Raw genomic sequence first — 21232 nt, forward strand, 5'->3', positions numbered from 1 at the left:
GGTAGATCCCCAGGAGGAGGAAATGGCAACCTACTCCAGCATTCTTGCCTGGGAAATCCCATGGACAGAGGAGCCTGGTGGGCTACAGTCCATGGGGTCACAAAGAGCTGGACATGACTTAGGACTAAACAACAACAGTGGGTACCAACAGCAGCACCCAGAAGGAAAGTCAGTCAGTTTGCAAGGAAGGAAAAATTCAATCTCTTTCTTTCTGTTTCTCTCTCCTTCGCTCACCCGCTCTCCTCTGCTTCTCTCTTTGTCTCTCTCTTTCCTGGAGAAGCTTCCATACAGATTGCTTAGGATCAGTCACTTTCTATCCTGTGACTGCGGGTCAGACAACTGTTCAGTGAAGATAAAGCAGAGAACCTCGGGCCAGGTCCCCTTATGAAAAATATCCCTCTCTTCCATGAAACTAGGCTAGGCTTTCTGCGCAGGGCTCACCATCCATGCTCAAGGTCTAGAGAAGAAAGCTTCCTTGAACAGTTTCTGCTGCTGCTTTTGTTTGTCCCTTTGATGGTGGACTTCTTGTCAAAGACCTCCAGCAATTTACTTAGGTAAATAAGAAGGCATTTGTTTAATATATTGTTGAGAACATTTCCTCTCAGATTCCAAGAACGGTTCTAGATACAGTGTTTCTGCCCATTATATATTTTGATAAAATGCTGCAAAATACTAATTTAAAAGTCAAATACATGTAGATTTCTTTCGCGAATTGTTGTTTGGTCGCTAAGTTGTGTCCAACTCTTTGCGACCCCATGGACTGCAGCATGCCAGGAGATATTATTATTTACTATTAATACTAAATATTTATCAAAAATGTTACAAACCTTGGATGAAATATAAATGTGCTGATTATTTTGGAAAAATATAACAGGAAAAAAATGGAGTAATTGCTGGCCAAATACAAGACTCCAAAATGTAAAAATTTAGATTTGACAGACCCAACAGACATTTGATTTAAATACTAAAGGAAACAACAAATAGGAGACCATTTAGATTGATAGGTTACTAGTCTCAGGAATCTGAGATCTTAAACTAACGAAAGAAAAACCTTTCTTAATTATATCAGCATAAAAAGAAGAAAGCAAATGAGTAATAATATATCCTGTGAAAGCTTTGTTTTGCAAGAAGGCTCTGCGATAGTAGGATGGTTGAACTTGAAAAGCAGTGGAGAACTTTAATCACCACATTCAGGAATGCTTCATTAACCCCCTTCAGCTACTTTCTTCTAGTGTTTAATTAACTACCCCTAAAATCAAGGCCTCCTTGTCCTGTCTGTGCGGCTTCATACTGCAGTTTGGAACCAATTTTCCTCTTTCGTCTCCTTAGCCACTTAAAAATAACAAACTTCTAATTACAGCCAGGCCAGGCTTGAGGGTTATCAGTCCCACATCCTTCTCCCTCCTGGGTTAAGGTGCTACAGTTTTCTGCACAGAATGCATTTCTAGTTTCATAATTATTCGGGGGAACTCCTCTCTGGACCTATTTTAGTATTTCTACCTTTGTCCTAGTTGGGAAAATGTTCATCCCCCGGACAAGATATCCCAATTAAGTGCATATTTTTAGCCCTCCTTCCAATTGTTACATTTCCCAGACAATGTAAAGCATCTCAGAATTATGTTTTTCAAGTAATATGAAATTATGAACGTGCAATTTAATACCGTGCTTGTGCCCAATAACATCATTGCTGGTCATTTGGTTGGAGTTAGAAGTAATTAACCAATTAGAATTAGATTATCAATTAACCACTAGTTAACCCTGGCTAACTCTGTGTCTAGGTGGCTCACAAAGCTGGGCTATTTATAATTAGTCTCTGGGCAGTTTCTCGGAAAAGGTACAAAATTTTGGGAGGCATCACGTGATGAAAGTGTCAAAATGTCAGAAAAAAATGGCAGAGGATTTGAGCTTCTCAGACATGGCTCTGAATAGCCAGCTGGGAACAAAAATGGAACAAAACACAGAGGTCTCTAGCTATTTGATACCCCAAACCCTATATGTGGGGAAAAAAAAGTCAGGATAACTGGTTGGTTTTCTCTACTTTTTATTGGAGTGTGGTATTTAAAATGTCCTGGTAATATCTCACAATTCATTTTAAATAAAGCTCACCTGGACATTTTGTCATTTATGTTAGTGTGCGCATGTATGCTAAGTCGCTTCAGTTGTGTCCAACTCTTTGTCACCCTCTGGACTGTGTCAGGCTCCTCTCTATATGGGACTCTCCAGGCAAGAATACTGGAGTGGGTAGACATGCCCCCTCCAGGGGATCTTCCCCACCCAGGGATTGAACCTGCGGCTCTTATGTCTCCTGCATTGGCAGGCGGGTTCTTCACCACTAGCACCACCGGGGAAGCCCATGGTAGCGTGTTGCTGCTGCTGCTAAGTCGCTTCAGTCGTGTCTGACTCTGTGTGACCCCATACAAGGCAGCCCACCAGGCTCCCCCGTCCCTGGGATTCTCCAGGCAAGAACACTGGAGTGGGTTGCCATTTCCTTCTCCAATGCATGAAAGGGAAAAGTGAAAGTGAAGTCTCTCAGTGGTGTCCGACTCTTAGCGACCCCATGGACTGCAGCCTACCAGGCTCCTCCGTCTATGGGATTCTCCAGGCAAGAGTGCTGGAGTGGGCCGCCATTGTCTTCTCTGACGTTAGTGTGTAATGAGAGGTAAAGAACACCATCCCCACTAACCCTGGCTCTTACAAGGGCTCTGAGACTTCAGCTCGGGAGAAACATTAGTGACTGAAAATCCACATGGAGGCTCAGCATGCAGGGGCCCGCCCACACAGTCAGGAGCAGAGGGTGCTGGTGGGGGGCCTCGGTCCTCACATCACCCCTGCAGCTTCTCTCTCTCCCGAGGGAAAGAAGGTGATGGCAGGTGGTGACAGAAAAGCAGTTTAATAAGGGCTGTTTGCCACTGGCTGGAAAAATCCAGGGCAAACCAGGAGTTTTTCCCTGGTGTGAAGGGACTGGGCATCAAAAAGAAAATGAGAACCTTAAACATGTTATCCGAAGTGGAATAAGCCAGACACAAAGAGACTAACAGCATGTCATCTCACGTGTAGGAGGTTTTCTAGGGTGGGCAAGGTCACCGTGGCAGAAAGCAGAGCAGACCTTACCAGGGGTTGGGGGTGAGGGGAAGTCGTCGATCACAGAAACAGAGCCTCTGTGCAAGACGATGACAAAGTTCTGCAAATGGAGAGGGTGAGCGGAGCACAAAGCTGCAGATACACCAAATGCCCCGAAGGTACGCTCAACCACGGTTAAAATGATAGACTCGGTTATACAAACAGAGCTTCCCCAAAGGAAAAGCAACAAGCCCTGAAAACAGAAAAAGATGGGGGGAAAGGGAAGAAAAGGAAAGCATTTTTCCCTCTACCCTAAAAGAACACTCCAACATCACAGGAGCCACAGAAGAGGGTCTGAATGTGCTGTGACTTTAAAATGATGACCTTCCCTGAACAGAAGTACATCGTCTTCCCAGTGACTCAGGGCTTCCCAGGTGGCTCAGTGGTAAAGATCCCAACCGCCAACGCAGGATATGCAGGAGACGTGGGTTCATTTCCTGGGTTGGGAAGGTCCTCTGAAGGAAGAAATGGCTACCCACTCCAGTATTCTTGCCCGGAGAATCCCATGGACAGAGAAGCCTGGTGGGCTACATTTCATGAGGTTGCAAAGAGGTGGACACGACTGAGCAACTGAGTATGTGCACACCCAGTGCCTTAAGGAAAGCTTGCTCAGGAAGGCAGCCCCTCCCCTAAACCCTGAACAAAGGAGCTGCTCTTCCCCTTGGAATGTTAGTCCAGGGCCTGGATTAGCTTCACTGGGTTACTCACTGCTAACAAATAGCAAAGCTACAACTTGGGAGTAGGGCTGTTAGTCTAGAAATTGTATTCTTAAAAGAAGTACCAGGATAAGTTTAAAAGCTCTACTGCATTTAATAGTAGCCTATTGAATAAGGATGGAGATTTTTCAAGTAGGGCTAGGAAAACTGCTGACAGCATCTAACCACATACAGGTCAAGACTGGTACCTGCCTCCCCAGTGGGAGGAGCCATCTTTCCTGAATGTGAGTGAGGGTCCTGGAGCCCACTTCCCTTGCCTGGCACCCCCTGGGGATGCGTGTGACCCCAGGGAGGTCAAAGCACCCTGCAGTGGGGCTAGGAACACCAGACTTTGTGCCTGACGCAGTCAAAACTCAAGTGGCTGGGGATCTAGTAGCTGGAGAACATTTCTCTGAAAGTCATCAGATGTGATCAGGGATGGCACCGGATGGACCAGTTCTTCCCGTGATGAATAAGACATGATGAGAAAATCCACTAACTAGGGAAAGTATTTCTTCTCTCCACCTAATGTTGGATTTTGTACTGTTTTGTGATACTTCCTTGAAACAAAAATAAGAGCCTCTGGATGGGGAAGAACCACTAAATTTATCAGGTATCGAGAAAAATAATGGACAGGAACAAGTAACTTAAGGCTTTTCCTTGCTCCAAGGCTCTAGTCCTATAAGAGGCAGCCCAGTGTGCTGAGCCTCATTTCATTCTTTCTCAAAGTGGATCCATCAGACTTTTATTGTGTCTTCCATAGACTTCTCTACCACACTTGGCAATGCACTTCTTTCTTTTTGAGGACCGAAAATGACACTGGAAGACATATTTAGGGTATACAAAATGCAATTCTTCACTCCAAAGGGATTGCAGTTACTGTGAAAGTGAAAGTCACTCAGTTGTGTCTGACTCTTTGCGACCCCATAGACTGTACAGTCCACAGAATTCTCCAGGCCAGAATACTGGAGTGGGTAGCCGTTCCCTTCTCCAGGGGATCTTCCCAGCAGTTACTGTAAAAATGTGTTAATCGGTGGCTTCCTGGTGGCTCAGATGGTAAAGAATCTGCCTGCAATGCAGGAGATCCAGGTTATATCCCTGGGTGGGGAAGGTTCCCTGGAGGAGGACACGGCAACCCACTCGAGTATTCTTGCTTGGAAAACTTCATGGACAGAGGAACTTGGTGGGCTATAGTCCATAGGGTCCCAAAGAGTGAGCTCATCAAACATTTATAGATGGTGACTGAACTGCCTGTCAATCACTAATTATCCTAGGAGAAATACAACCAGCTTTCACATCATATTTGTTTCCCATTTCAATTCTGTCTTTTAAAAATTATCTGATGAATCCTGGTTTTATAAGGTCAAACCGGATTTCATAAAAAACATGTCTTCATTCATTCATTCTTCTCTCATTTAGTAACTGTGGAATGGCCCTTCCTTGTATAAAAGGTGCTTTCCTGGGATGCAAGAAAAAAAAAAAAAAGACCTCGCCATCAGGTGTGTGATGCTGTGTTAAACGTTGTGTCAACTTTCAGGATGCGTGCACAGGTGAGCGCACAGGTGAGTGAACACATTTTGAAGGGATGTGTGCTGTGTTTAGTAGCTCAGGTGTGTCTGACTCTTCGTGACCCTTTGGACTGTAACCCACCAGACTCCTCTGTACGTGGGATTTTCCAGGCAAGAATACTGGAGTGGGTTGCCACTCCCTTCTCCAGGGGATCTTCCTGAGCCAGGGATTGAACCTGGGTCTTCTGTGCCTCCTGCACTGGCAGGTAGACTCTTTACTCAATGAGCCATCAGGGAAACCCTCCAAAGGGATGAACAAGCTTAACGATAAGGGTTGGGGGACACAGGACTCAGACTTGGTGTATTAGAACTCCCCAGAGCTCTAGCTCGTGTTGTCCTTCAAGGATGCTCTGCTTCTCCCTGAGCCACCCGCCTTCGTGGTGAAGTCCACTCTTTCCAAGCTGTTCCCCTACAGCTCGCTTCACCAAGCTCTTCCTGGAGCCGGCTGGCTCTTTCTCCCAGAGAGTTGGCCCCCAGAGCAGCAGGACTAATGCACACACGCTTGCTACGAAGTCCAGCACGAGGAACCCGCTTTAGGAAATGCCCGTTTCTCCAAGGCTCCCGCCAGCCCCCGTGTCTCTGTCCACCTTCCTCTGCGGTGATGTATTCACACGCCATAGCCAACGGCACTGCCCGTGCGGGAAGGCTGGAGTCCAGCAGACAGTGACCCATTGGCTGAAGGGCTCTTCCAGGAAAGGCTGGTCCTCAGTTCTGCATCGCATGCTCCTCACCAGGAGGCCACCCTACCCCCAACTCTGCTGACCGCGCTGCGGCCACAGTTACACTCTCCTTGGGTCGTCATGCAGAGAGACCTCGGGCGGTTGTCGGGATGCCTCATGAACACAAGCCTCAGGCTGATGGCGGCCAACATCCCCTCCAGCCCTTGAGATCTGAAATCCCTCTGGAGTAGGATCATTCTCGAGGGAATTTCCTGTCTGGACCAGGTACCATGTCCCAGCTCTTCCCTGGTCAGTCCTGATGACGCCTTTGTTGGAAATAAGTGCTGTCATGATGCAAGGATGCTTGAGATCTAGAAGAAAGGGTCTCCATCCCTGGGGCAAGGTGTCATCACCCTTGGCGCAGGAAGATGGCCTTGGGTGCTGTGCATGTCCAGGGGGAGGGGAGATGGGCTGGGAGAAGTCTGGGGGGGGGGGCCGGGATGGTGGAGTTGCCATGGATGAACGTGACACAGCAGGACAACTCCACACAGGAATCCAAGACCAAGGGCCAGCTGGTCCTCGGGAAGTCTTCCGTCTACAAGGACTTGACTGCAGAGCCCTTTCTCCCAACAGACACCATCAGTTCTTACTGCACAGGCCCAGCTGGGGGCAGCCTCTTTACAAGCTGAGCTCTGAGGCTGAGCAGGTGTGTACCAAGGAAACAGGAGTCGCAGGGACACCCCTCAATGGCCCCTGCCTTGGAAGAAGACCTAGCTTAGGGCCCGCACTTCTCAGGGGAGCTAGAGGGAGCTGGGCTGCGTGGTCAGGGAAGCGGGAGGAGCCAGCACAGCTCTTAAGCCCACGGGAAGACACCCAGGAGCGCACACTATCCCCGCCCTGATGGACAGGAAGAGGGAGAAGGGAGGGAAGCTGGTGCTTGTCTGCCACCTTCTTCCCGGGTGTCCTTAAGGTGGACTTCGAGGCACAGTGACGGAGAAGAGGGGGCCAGTCCACCCCGGCCACTGCTACCCCAGCCCATCTGCCTTCCAGTTGGCATCACCCTCACCTGAATCTCCAGGTGCGTCCGTACAAACCCATATACATGGGTGTGACCCATGGTATAACATTGAGGACAGATCTCAAGCAAACCGTCACGGTCCCTGCCTACTTCTTCAGCCTTACTTTTTGCTGTTTCTTAGGACACATTTCTCTCTTTGTCCTGATGCTAAATGTCTGCCCTCCTGATCTTCCCTCCATCATCCGGTGAAAGCTACTTGTGTCCATTTTCAGAATTCCGTCCTGCTGGCCTGGTTCCCCTATCCCCGCCCCACCCCGTCATGCTTCCACTGTCAGACTCTTTCACAACCTCTTACCCAGCTGTCAGTCTCCTAAATTCGGCCATAAACTCCGGGGAGACAAACTCACTTTGGGTTCCAAGGATCTAGTGAAGTACCAGGTGCGTATTTATGCTCAATATATGTTATTTTTTTGTTGAGTGAATGCGTGGTGGTCGATGGTGATGATGTGAGAATAATAAAAAGGATGTGTCTTCATCAGCACTGATTACCGAAGTGTCTGCTTTTAAGGATATACCACTAAAACCATTGATACGGTAAGAGCAACCCCTGGTTCAGTACTTACCAAACGCCTGATGCCATCCTAAGTGTGCCAGGAGCATCAGTTAATTTACCTGAAAAATCCACCTTAACAGAGAAGTGTCAGTTCTCACTGAGAAAGTCTCAGCTTTCTCATGAGAAGTGAAGTGGAGCCTGTGGAAGCTTTTAATGAAAATTCTTCAAAACCACCCAGCTGGTTAAGGTGGGAGTGATGGTGATGTCTGAAATCAGGCCCTTTAAAGCCCAAAGCAGCACCCCGTTCCTACTGCAGTCTCTCTAATTTGCTGATTCTGGTCTCCCTGGTGATTAGCCTGCTAACATTCAGTGGCATTTCCATAGCTGGAGTCAGGACGAGCTAGGGAATGGGAAGCTGCTGGAAGGAGTCTCCCTCCCTCCCTGGGGGCCTCCCCAGGAAGCACCCTTCCCCTATGCAAAGCGGTTGGATGTTGAATTTAAAGAGGCAGCAATGGGTATCACCGAAGGAGCTATGGGGAAGGTTTCAAAATGCCATGAGATGGACCAAATCCCATGAGAAAGACCATATCCCACGAGATGGACACCACGGCATGTCCAGGCCGTGACTCACCATATTGAACACGGCCATGGTCAATATGATGGCTGTGGTGATGACCGTCAGGGAGATCCGAGGCCAAGGCCGGTTGGCGATGATGCCTGATGACTTTAAAAGCCACAGGAGAGAAGCAGATGCTTTCTTGCTGCATTGCTAAGAGCGGAGAGAAAGAAAAAGAAACGTGTTGCTATTTTATGTATTTTTCTCAAGGATGTTTAAAACACAAGATGCACCGACCTTCTTCACACATGAGACCAGTAGACCATGTTGGCATTCTTCTTACAAGCTGGGAACAAAGTCATTAAATTTCTATGACAAATTACGGCACGCTTGTATGTCCTTTAAGAGAGACCTGAAATTATGTTTAAAAATTCTTCTGGTAAAGGAAAAATACGCCAGTTAATTAAACGACTCTGGTGGAGGTGTTGGGTCTCAGATCACAGCTGTGAGGAAGCCGTTTTCAGAAATTCAGGTGATTTGTGTAGGAAACAGCTCAACATGCAGCTGATCCTAAGAGTTCATCTGCACCACACAATACGATAGTCTGGAACCTGTCCCTGCGGAGATGACCCCCAGTGCTCTCAGCTGTGGCTCGTGGTGATGGCTGCACCTCATCCTGTCCTGAGAGGGCTTCCCCACATGGAGAAGCCCTACTTTTTATTATAAAAATACTATTTTTAATTGTGTTAAAAACACATAAGATGAAATTTATCCTCTTAACTGCTTTTTCTTTTTGTAACATTCTTAGGGCTTTAAAAAAAAACTGGAGTATAATCACTTTACAGTGTTGTGTGGGTTGCTGCCATACAACAAAAAAGAGGAATCAGCTATATGCATCCTCATAACCCCTCCCTCCTGAGCTTCCCTCCCACTTCACCCATCCCACCCCTCTAAGTCATCACAGAGCACTGAGTTGCTGCTGCTGCTGCTAAGTCGCTTCAGTCGTGTCCGACTCTGTGCGATCCCATAGATGGCAGCCCACCAGGCTCCCCCGTTCCTGGGATTCCCCAGGCAAGAACACTGGAGTGGGTTGCCATTTCCTTCTCCAATGCATGAAAGCAAAAAGTGAAAGGGAAGTCGCTCAGGTGTGTCCGACTCCTAGCGACCCCATGGACTGCAGGGCCCCTCCGTCCATGGGATTGTCTGGGCGAGAGCACTGGAGTGGGGTGCCACCGCCTTCTTCGGCACTGAGCTGGGCTCCCTGTATTAGACAGCTGCTTCCCACTAGCTGTCTATTTCACATGTGATCATGCACATACGTCAATGCTACTCTCCCAAGTCGCCCCACCCTCCCCTTCCCCCACTGTGTCCACGTCTGTTCTCTATGTCTGTGTCTCTATTCCTGCCCTGCAAATAGCCCTTAACCATTTTTAAGTGCAGAGTTCAGCAGTGTTAATCTTATATACTTCGCTGTGTTGCCTTCCCAGGTGGTGCAGTTGATAAAGAATCCACTTGCAAATGCAGGACACATGGGTTTGACCCCTGGGTTGAGAAGATCCCCTGGAGAAGGGAATGGTAACCCACTCTAGTATCCTTGCCTGGAGAATTCCAAGGCCAAAGGAGCCTGGTGGCTACAGTCCATAGGGTTGCAAAAGAGTCAGACACAGTGGAAGTAGCTGAGCTTGCACCCATGTACACTACGGGATGAGAGATGGTTAGAAAGGCAACCAGCCCTGTGGCTGGGGAATCAAGCCCCACAGCTGTGAGACTTTCTGCAAGTTACTGACCCTCTCCGGCCTTGGTTTCTTCATCTCTGAAATAAGAATAACAACAGTACCTGCCTCTTTGGTTTTTAAGAGATTTAAATGAGCTACATAAGGTGCCCAAAACAAGACATATGTATTAGTTTTTCTTATTTGTGAAGAAAACATATTTCTCAGGAACATTTCAGTGACTAAAAATCTATTTGCCTTATATCTGCATGCATGTTAATTCGCTTCAGTCTTGTCCAGCTCTTCGTGACCCCATGGACTATAAACTGCCAGGCTTCTCTACCTATGGGATTCTCCAGGAAAGAATACTGGAGTGGGTTGTCTTGCCCTCCTCCAGGGGATCTTCCCAACCCAGGGATAGAACCTGTGTCTCTTACATCTCCTGCACTGGCAGCAGGGGGGTTCTTTACCACTAGCACCACCTGGAAAACCCTAGATGAACATAAAAACCATTTTTTTCTCTCCTTTTTACTATAGTTTTTTTCCCCCTCCAGCTCCTGGTCTAAAGAGATGCAGAACATCTGTCTATAGCATCTAACCCCTGTGATGTGGAATCCCAGGGCTCACTCTTTGGGCAGAGTTTCCTGGGACCTCCTCTGATTTCTCCTACAGCCTGTCTGGAGGGATGAGCCAATGCTGCCCTGGGTTCCAGGGGCTGAACATCAGGCTAGCAGCCAGGCTCTGCAGAGCGTCTTCCTGTTAGCAAGTCATGGGGAGCCAGATTTATGCCTTAAGTTTCTTCTCCAAAGCATGGTTTGAATGGGGGTTGGTGATGTCCTTAAATCTATTGTCTGAAGAGAGGCCCTTCAATGCTGTGAACATGTGGTATCATTCAGGATGACACAGCTGGAGGACGCTCACCTGAAAGAGTATCATTATCCTTCTAGCACATCCTACACTGAATAATATTAATACCATAAGCCATAGTGTTTTTGAACTGTGGTGTTGGAAAAGACTCTTGAGAGTCCCTTGGACTGCAAGGAGATCCAACGAGTCCATCCTAAAGGACATCAGGCCTGAATATTCATTGGAAGGACTGATGTTGAAGCTGAAACTCTAATACTTTGGCCACCTGATGCAAAGAGGAGACTCATTTGAAAAGACCCTGATGCTGGGAAAGACTGAAGGCAGGAGAAGTGGGCAACAGAGGATGAGATGGTTGGATGGCATCACCGAATCAATGGAAATGAGTTTGGGTAGACTATGGGAGTTGGCGATGGACAGGGAGGCCTGGCGTGCTGCAGTCCATGGGGTTGCAAAGAGTCGGACACAACCGAGGGACTGAATTGACTGACTGACTGAAGCCGCAGTCATATCTGTATTCGGGAGGAGAAGCTGTAACAGAGTGCAAAGAGCAGAGATTCAAAAGAATATCATAGTCATCCGGCTCATATTAAAATAGAAGATGATGCATTTGGCTGGATCCTGGAAAATGAAGACAATATTTATGTGTTTGCATCCTAATTGACTAAGATTAGGGTTTCTATTTAAAAGAAAATTATTAAAACGGATGCTTTTGTGTCTGTACACAGAAACTGTCAATAGATATGATAATAAAAATCTTAAGAGCAGAAAACACAAAACCGCTGATTTAAGAGAGTGTTTAACTCTAGCTCAGATTACATGTTGCAGTCAATTAGGTAAAATATCTAGTTATTACACAAACATATTGTTGAAATTGTAAAATTTTAAAAATTGCTGTTTGAATTTTTAGAGCAATGCATGGTGATGGTATTGCCAAATATGCCAGCTAATGGGACTATGTCATGTTCCGCTCATAGACTAGGCATGTGCTGAAGCAGATGTGGGCAGACCTACACGTTTTTCTGCTCCTGTGACACACTGGGCAAAATGACACAGTGGTGGCCCTAGAAACTACTGCCTCCGTTTGCCTACTGAATACATGGCAGACTGTCCTGGAAATCTGCCATGGTCCTATTCAGTCCCGCAAAGAGCGATCTCCTTGAAGCTGCTCACTAGAGATGCATGGGTTTGGTGCGCACTGGGCCCCAGACACCAGATTCAGAATGAAGCGGGTTCATTTCCGCCTCTGTTTAGTCTTCCTGTGTGCCTCCAAGCCCTCATATGCAATTGTTCTTTAACCTATTATGCCATATACTCATGGTTCTCCAGGTCATAGAGGCAGGCAGCCGCCCCTATCTTTTCATCTCTTCATCAAATCAAGGCAAAGTAAATATAACTGTTCTGAAACATGAAAACTGGTAACACTGCTGGTGCCAAGGGCAAGGATCCAGACAGCGGTGCTGGGGATACAGATCCTGAACTATAAAGACAGCGCGGGGAGAAGAGGAGGAAGAGGAAGGCAGAAACAGGAGAAGAAACCAACGACGGGGGAAAAGGAGAAAAAGACTAAAAACTTACAGTAGAGAGAATCTGATTGAGGAAAACGGGAACACTGATTTCATTTGTTGCTCTGAATAAAAATTACAACGTATGTCCTAACCTGATAATTTAGTTCAGTTTATTCTGTTTTGGGTTAAGTATTCAAATAAACTCCCTGATGGATAAATAGTTTATCAAAATTTACACCATCCTAATGAGACATTCGGAGAAGGCAATGGCACCCCACTCCAGTACTCTTGCCTGGAAAATCCCATGGACGGAGGAACCTGGTGGGCTACACAGTCCATGGGGTCGCTAAGAGTTGGATACAACTGAGTGACTTCACTTTCACTTTTCACTTTCATGCATTGGAGAAGGAAATGGCAACCCACTCCAGTGTTCTTGCCTGGAGAATCCCAGGGACGGGGGAGCCTGGTGGGCTGCCATCTACTGGATCTCGCAGAGTCAGACACGACTGAAGTGACTTAGCAGCAGCAGCAGCAATGAGACATTGGGCTTCCCTGGTGCTCAGATGTTAAAGATTCTGCCTGCAATGCAGAAGACCTGGGTTCGATCCCTGGGTTGGGAGGATACCCTGGAGGAGGAATCGAAAATCCACTCCAGTGTTCTTGCCTGGGGAATTCCATGGACAGAGGAGCCTGTCAGGCTATAGTCCACAGGGTTGCAAAGAGTCGGACACGACTGAGCAACTAATATATAGCAAGACATTACAGGCCTCCCAGGTAGAACCACAGAAGAAACTCCTCCTGCCAATCCTGGAGGTGAAGCAGATGAAAGAGATGCAGGTTTGATCCCTGGGTCGGGAAGATCCCCTGGTATAGGAAATGGCAACCCACTCCAGTATTCTTGCCTGCAGAATCCCATGGACAGAGGAGCCTGGAGGGCCACAGTCCATGGGGTAGCAAACAGTGGGACATGACTGAGTGCACACACACACACACACGGTGAGACATTATAAATGATACCACCTCAAAGAATATTGTGGCATTTATTTAGAACATCCTCTTCATATGAAGATGAGAGCAAGCCTGCTATCAGCTCAGGGTAATCATTCTATTTGATCTTTGGTTTAATCACCAGCATCGTTTCTGCCAAATCTGTTTCTTCTGTCTTGATCATCAGTGAGGCTCACTGTATCGTATGATTGTCTCTTATTACCTAGAGCAAGCTCACTGAGCATCTTCTAGAAATGCTCTTGGCTGTTAATGCCACATCCATCCACTGATCAATATGGAATTGGTGCTAAGTGTAGTGGGAGGGGCAGAAGGGGAAAAAATATAAACGTACGTGAAAACCATGGAGTTGGTGCCAGGGACGGTGAGCAGTGTGGGTTGCTAGAAAGAGTCTGGTTCATCCAGTACAGGCAGAAGATTCTCCACGCAAAAATAACATGTTCATACACGGTGTTTTGGATTAAAAACGAAGAAAAAATATCTCTGCCAAAAATATTTCCCGTTCCTTCCTTCCTCTCTTGCTTTTTTGTTTTTTGAAACTTCTGCATTGGAAACAGTAGGTAGTCTCTGCAGTTCTAGAATTCCTCATCATTCGGTGTGATAATTATTAAAGCAGATTGGGTTTGCAGTCTCATTAGTTTGTTCCTTTTAAAAATAAAACGAGGTACCCGCAAAGAAGTCACCACTTATATAAAGTGAAATGCAATAAAGTGAGAGACATTTCAGAAAGTTTTAAATGTATCACAGTGGTTCGGTAACAAACTTTTATCATTAGAAAAACAGAACTCCTCTTGTCTGAAAACTATGGTGAAGCTGGTCATGTAAACATGCGCTTTTGTGTATTTGTCTAAAGGAACACCTACCGTGGCATTTTAATCGGGCAAGCACTCTCACTGCCATGCAGCAATAATCACTCCATGCATTTGCTGTCACAGAGACTGATGTGTCTACTTTATTATTTAATTGTGCTTGGACTTCCCACAGGCTTTTATTTCAATCAATCATATAGACCCTGAGGCTGGGAAAGACTGAAGGCAAAAGGAGAAGGGGGATGACAGAGGATGAGATGGTTGGATGGCATCACCGACTCAGTGGACATGAATTTGAGCAAACTCTGGCAGATACTGGCAGACAGAGGAGCCTGGTACGCTGCAGGCCACGGGGTCAGAGTTGAACACGACTTAGTGACTGAACAACAACAAATATTTTACAAAATCATCCTGTTTCTCTCATACGCCTTGGCTGAGCCATATTCCTCTGTTTTTCATCCACTGGGTGGCTCTCACAGCACCATCTATATCGTGTTAGTGAAGTGAAGTTGCTCAGTCGTGTTGACTCTTCAAGACCCCATGGACTGTAATCTACCAGGCTCCTCCATTCATGGGATTTCCCAGGCAAGAGCACTGGAGTGGGTGCCATCGCCTTCATCGTGTTCTCTTTGCCTAAATGCTTGCCTCTGGCCACCTGGAGACCTGGCGGAGCCACCTCACAACTCGTGTGTGTGTGTGTGTGTGTGTGTGTGTATGTCTGCCACACTGCACAACTTGTGAGATTTTGGTTCCCTTACCAGGGATCAAACCGAGGTCCTTAGCAGCGAAAGCACTGAGTCCTAATCACTGGACCACCAGCGAATTCCCATCACAATCCTTGTATTCCTAGAGGCAGCCCAGGATTCAGCGAATAGAACTCAACAGATGCTCGCTGAGAAAGCTCACTGTCTTAACAGTGGACGCAGAGAGGAATTCCTAGGGGTGTAAAACAAAGAAGGAGGCTACTGATAGAAGGATGGAGACTGTGGGACTGGCCCCAGAGTGTCATGGAACTGAACATCACTGGGCTGGGCTTTTGATGCCCACAGGGAAAAGATGTTGTCTTGGGTCTGCAACAGGTGGGTAGCTGGGACCAAGACTGCTGAATAAAACCAGAAGCCTCAGAAGGCTATTCTCTCCAAGTAGAGAAGTCTAGAAAGTCCATACCTAGACCAAGAAAGTATAAATAAACTTCCAATGCAAACTCAGACTCTAAATATGGGTGTTGGTTTTGAAATCATATTATCTGCTTCATAATGAGAATCTCAAGGTGAGTGGTTACTGATCAGACCAAAAACCAGAGAAAGGTCTTGGGGCTGTGGCTGCAGCAAGCACAACGCTGCTTATGACGACACGTCACATTGCAGGATGCAACGCACATACCAGTTGGGAAGGGGGCAGTCCCTACCGAACACGATCTCACAGCGAACAAAAACTACGAGCTACATAAGGGGCTTCCCAAGTGGCACAGTGATAAAGAACCTGCCTGCCAGTGTAGGAGGTGAAAGAGACACGGGTTCGATTCCCAGCTTGGGAAGATCCCCTAGAGAAGGAAATGGGAACCCACTCCAGTACTCTTGCCTGGAAAATTCCATGGATGGAGGAGTCTGGAGGGCTACAGTCCATAGGGTTGCTAAGAGTCAGACACGAATAAAGCATGCACGCTTGCACCACGAGCTGCAGAATACAATGGACTGTACAAGGAAGACACGAATAAGCATGCACGCTTGCACCACGAGCTGCAGAATACAATGGACCGTACAAGGAAGAATCAACAGAAATAACAGATAATAGAATGAGTATCGTAAGATTCACAAATCAATCTGAAGTAGTCTATAAAATAAGATTAAATTTAAAAAATCCATGGATTAGAGTTCATAATGATAAGCAGTTAAGAGAAAGTAACAGGTTTACTTTTAAATGAGTTCCATAGACTCTTTAGCAACAAACATGTAGATATTGAGATTAAATACTCAATCGTTATGCTGAAGAGGGTAAGATAGCTCTAAGGAGACAACCCATAAAATAGCGCAGAAATACAGAGATAAAATGTATGCAGTTAAGGCACAGAAGGTTCAATAAGAAGACTGAACATACTTGGAATGAAGTTTGAGAAAAAATAGAACAGAAAGACTGAGAAAAAGGCGAAATACAGGGAAATATGGGACAACACCGTCATGGACCTGGAACAGAATATGAACTCTATAGTCGAGATGAGGCACTGAGTCACGTCAAGGTGAAAGAGAAGCAAACCTCTTCCTCAATACAAAGAATCTGTTGCCCAGGACACAGAGCGAGTTCTACAAAAACAGAGAAAGGACATCTCATCAAGGACCAATCGGACTAGATTTCTCCTCAGCACATTCAAATCCAAGAAAATATGGACTCATGTTTTCAAAATGTTAGCAACATTATCGTAAAGTATTAGTCAAAGAGGAAAAGAGGCTGTTTTTCTTTTTTTTTTTTAAATATAAAAGCTGATTGGGGTATATTATATACAGGCTCTCATGGAGAGGATTACAAGAGGAATAATCCTATGAAATATGAACGCTGCACATGGAGGAAGGCATGATATTCAGAAGAACATGAACAAAGAGACCATTAAACCAGAGTACCGATAACAATGACTAACACAGAAAAATCTAGACAACGTCGGAGGGACAATGGAAAAGGGTTAGAGCATGGTGCCTGCATTTTTCAACAAGAAGATGGAGACAATAATGGACCCGGTGAGAAATGTGCATGTCACACATTTTATGTTGATCCCTGAAAGAAAAGACGAGGATGTGTAACTGCCCAGTCACTAGAGGGAACAGAGGAGACTCAACAAGCTCCATTTGTCCAGGAGATGACAGGAGAAGAGGAAACATAAACAGAAGCAAAAACATATATGATGGATTTAAAAAAGCAAAAGACGACTAGCAATAATTGTAATACACATAAATGTATTATGCTTGCCAGCTAAAAGAAAAAGGCTCTTGGATCAGAGAACATAACATACACTTAGATGTTGTTTACAAGAGACACACCTATATAGCAAGGAAAAGCCGAACAAGAAGATGGGGAAAATACTAACCAAGAGAAAGCTGGCAGGCTTATATTGATATTAGAGAAAACAGACTTCAAGGGAAAAACACTCCTGTGGGTAGGAGGCTTTTCTATCAGCTGGCATGTGGCCTATTTTCTGTCCCCAGGACTGTCTATATTTGTGCTTTCATCTCTGCTGGGAACAAGGTTGGTGGGCTGATACTGTGTTATCTCTGCCATACAAAGTGGCAAGAAAGCCACACGGAGAGAAAAATTTCTCCTGACATTTTCTAACATTTTCATTTGCTGAATCTGGCATAGTTCTTCTAAAAGACATTTCATCAAGAAGGCTTTTGTGGGAGGCGTCTTTGTTATTTATGGTTGTATCTCTTGTGTTTCTTGCAGAGGTTTAAGTCTACTTCAGGTAGTTTAGAAAAGTTAAACTTGGCAATAAAAATGCACTTATTTTTATTACTACCATGGTGATGACAGCTATTATTATTTTTTATTGCTGATTGTTATGGAAATGTAAACTTGAATCTCTTATTCTGCATCTTAGTTTCTACTCAGATAAAATGGATTGTTTTGATTATCAAATAAAATAATACACAATGAAAACACTTTGAAGGGCTTTCATATATGTGAAAATATTTTGCAAGTATTACTATAAACTTTCTTGCTTAGAATATTTTGAGTCTAAATTGACTTATAAATGAAATTTTTTCTCTGTTTTACTGAATGTGTTTTAAGATGGAGTTATACCTTGTCCAAAATCCAGTTTTCCATAAACTAGGTCAACAGCTGAATATACTGGAAAACTAGACAAGAGGCCACTGTGAATTAGGTTCTGTGTGATGTTATCTTGCCTGACTTTTTTGCCTTTGAGCCACTGATGCTTAGCAATCACTACGAGGCCGCTTCAGTACCATGACGGTCCACGACCAGGACGGCGGACATTCCTCTTCAGCACTTGCCAGTGTCTCTCCGCACACAGTCTAGCATCCTCTGGAACTTGCCTCCGATTTAGTACAAGGATTCTAAGGCTTCTTCCCAAAGGCTCCAAAACCTACTTGTTGTACAGTAACACTTCAGGGCAAGTTATGAAACCTCAGGAACTTCTCTTTCATTAACTGTAGAATGAGCCTTCCCTCCAAGGACTCTTGTGTGGATAAATGAGCCAGTTTACATAAAATGCCTAGCAGAGTTAAGTCTTCACTTTTAATATAATACAACATTTATCATTTGTAAACTGCAATGAGGTCAGATGTAGAACTATTCACGGATCTCGCCTGTCTTAAGCAGTCAACATTAGTTCTGAAGGTTCTTATTCAAGAACAGGGAACTTCTGCAGATCTTGCGGTTCTCATATTCCTGACCATGATCCAAAGTCTCCTTCTGCTTCCTGGGGATCTACTTATGACTCCTGCATTATTTTTCATGCAGGGAAACTTTTCTTTTAAATAAGTAGAAATGGAAACTCATGGAAATGAACCACATCTTGGGCCCTGGGTCCCTCATCCCCGAAGTGCAGATCTGGACAAGGTTATCTCTCAGTTCCCTTTCAGATCTCAAGATTACGACTCTGAAATGCTAACCAGCATTTGCTGTAGAAAACCAAGGACCTCACAGGAGAACTGATGCAGAGGCGCTGAAGGAGACCTGACAAGTAAGCACACAGGATGCTGGTCCAGGATGCTGGGAGGACAGGAGCCTGTCAGAACTGGGAGTAGGGATGTGGCAACTGCGAGCTGGATTCAGAACTTGGAGCTTGGGAGAGGTCAAGTCTGGGTGAGGATGGGGTGGGGCTTCCCTCAGCAGTGGTGCCAGGTGGTTGCATTTGCAACCTGACATTCCTTTAAGCTGCTGCCGCTGCCAAGTCGCTTCAGTTGTATCTGACTCTGTGCGACCCCATAGATGGCAGCCCACTAGGCTCCCCAGTCCCTGGGATTCTCCAGGCAAGAACACTAGAGTGGGGTGCCATTTCCTTCTCCAATGCATGAAAGTGAAAAGTGAAAGTGAAGTAGCTCAGTCATGTCCGACTCTTTGCGACTCATTAAATACTTTGTGTTTCAAGTGTCTGGAACAGTCAGTGAACAAAACAAGGCTGAGATGAGCTCATTGAAGATTTTTTTTTCGCCTAAAAGAATACTCGATGCAGAGTACATCATGAGAAATGCTGGACTGGAAGAAACACAAGCTGGAATCAAGATTGCTGGGAGAAATATCAATAACCTCAGATATGCAGATGACACCACCCTTATGGCAGAAAGTGAAGAGGAACTAAAAAGCCTCTTGATGAAAGTGAAAGAGGAGAGTGAACAAGTTGGCTTAAAGCTCAACATTCAGAAAACGAAGATCATGGCATCTGGTCCTATCACTTCATGGGAAATAGATGGGGAAACAGTGGAAACAGTGTCAGACTTTATTTTGGGGGGCTCCAAAATCACTGCAGATGGTGACTGCAGCCATGAAATTAAAAGACGCTTACTCCTTGGAAGAAAAGTTATGACCAACCTAGATAGCATATTCAAAAGCAGAGACATTACTTTGCCGACTAAGGTCCATCTAGTCAAGGCTATGGTTTTTCCTGTGGTCATGTATGGATGTGAGAGTTGGACTGTGAAGTACGCTGAGCACTGAAGAATTGATGCTTTTGAACTGTGGTGTTGGAGAAGACTCTTGAGAGTCCCTTGGACTGCAAGGAGATCTAACCAGTCCATTCTGAAGGAGATCAGCCCTGGGATTTCTTTGGAAGGAATGATGCTAAAGCTGAAACTCCAATACTTTGGCCACCTCATGCGAAGAGTTGACTCATTGGAAAAGACTCTCATGCTGGGAGGGACTGGGGGCAGGAGGAGAAGGGGACGACAGAGGATGAGACGGCTGGATGGCATCACGGACTTGATGGACGTGAGTCTGAGTGAACTCCGGGAGATGGTGATGGACAGGGAGGCCTGGCGTGCTGCGGTTGATGGGGCCGCAAAGAGTCAGACACGACTGAGCGACTGAACTGAACTGAGCTGAAAAGAATACAAATAGGAAGCCCAACAAGCAGGCACTAGGTGGAAAAGGCTAGTTTTCCTTTTGCTAATTTTCTTCAGAATTAGCTGGTGAAGGTCACAAAACTGTTTTCAATGGAAGAGCCAGCCCGAGGCACTTCAGAGTTAAGGAATCATGGCACACGTCAGAAGGAATTTCAGTGCAGCAGGATGAGGGCTGTGGACCAGCCACTCCTTCATACATTCATGTGCACACCAAGCCCATCCCCACCCAGGGCATCTGGAGGAAGGAGAATGATCAGGGCTCACAGGGAACATAACTGCCTGAGGATGAACACGGGAGCCGGGTGGTGAAACAGAGGGGGTGTTACTTGGATCCCAAGAGTGGAGGAAGGGAAAAAGAACCTCATGGAAATGACGGACATCCAATAATGCTGACTTGTGTGCGTGCGCGCCAAATCGCTTCAGTCATATCCGATGCTTTGCGACCCTATGGACCACTCCTCTGTCCATGAGATTCTCCAGGCAAGAATACTGGAGTGGGTTGCCGTGCCCTCCTCCAGGAGATCTTCCTGACTCAGGGATCGAACCTGAGTCTGCTATGTCTCCTGCATGGGCAGGCGGGCGATTTACTACTAGCGCCACCTGGGAAACCCAAATGTTTCCTTAGCATGCACTTATCATAAACACATCTACATGTCCAGCATTCTGCTGGATTCACTGGGAGATAGAAAGCAAGTGACGGAAACAACCCTGGTCTCAAGGATCCTGTTATATACCAGCAGAAACCACAGTCACACTCAGCAGAAACTTTTTAAAAAGGGGATCACTTATTGAGTGCTAAACAACATGGCACAGACCCAGTGTCCCATGGTGCTTCAAGAAGGGCCCATCACAGGGGCTGGTGAGGTTCCCGAGAAAGTCTCCAGGAAGGTGAGCAGGTGCAGAACCCACCTCCATGGGCAAGAACTGAGACATGGGCAATGTGTGTGTGGGGCGATCGCTTCTGGAAGAGCTTGGGGACGGGGTGGACTGGCAGTAACCAGAGTGGATGGAAAGGCGGGGCTTCTCACAACAATCAGGAACAGATTCCCTGACATTTTTCTCTGAACGAGTCACTGAACAAATACCACTTTTTT

General features: G+C 46.0%; 1 protein-coding gene across 1 annotated transcript in view; it reads right to left on the bottom strand.

The window, feature by feature from the left end:
• The window catches only part of ADCY2 (adenylate cyclase 2), a 449290-nt gene that overhangs the window by 60675 nt on the left and 367383 nt on the right, over nt 1–21232 (bottom strand). Inside the window, exon 16 of the mRNA XM_068990537.1 lies at nt 8245–8382. Coding sequence (XP_068846638.1) covers nt 8245–8382 — 138 coding nt within the window. The remainder of the gene's footprint in view (nt 1–8244; nt 8383–21232) is intronic.

Source organism: Capricornis sumatraensis, chromosome 18, assembly GCF_032405125.1.
Source record: "Capricornis sumatraensis isolate serow.1 chromosome 18, serow.2, whole genome shotgun sequence".
In the NCBI taxonomy this organism is placed as follows: Eukaryota; Metazoa; Chordata; class Mammalia; order Artiodactyla; family Bovidae; genus Capricornis; species Capricornis sumatraensis.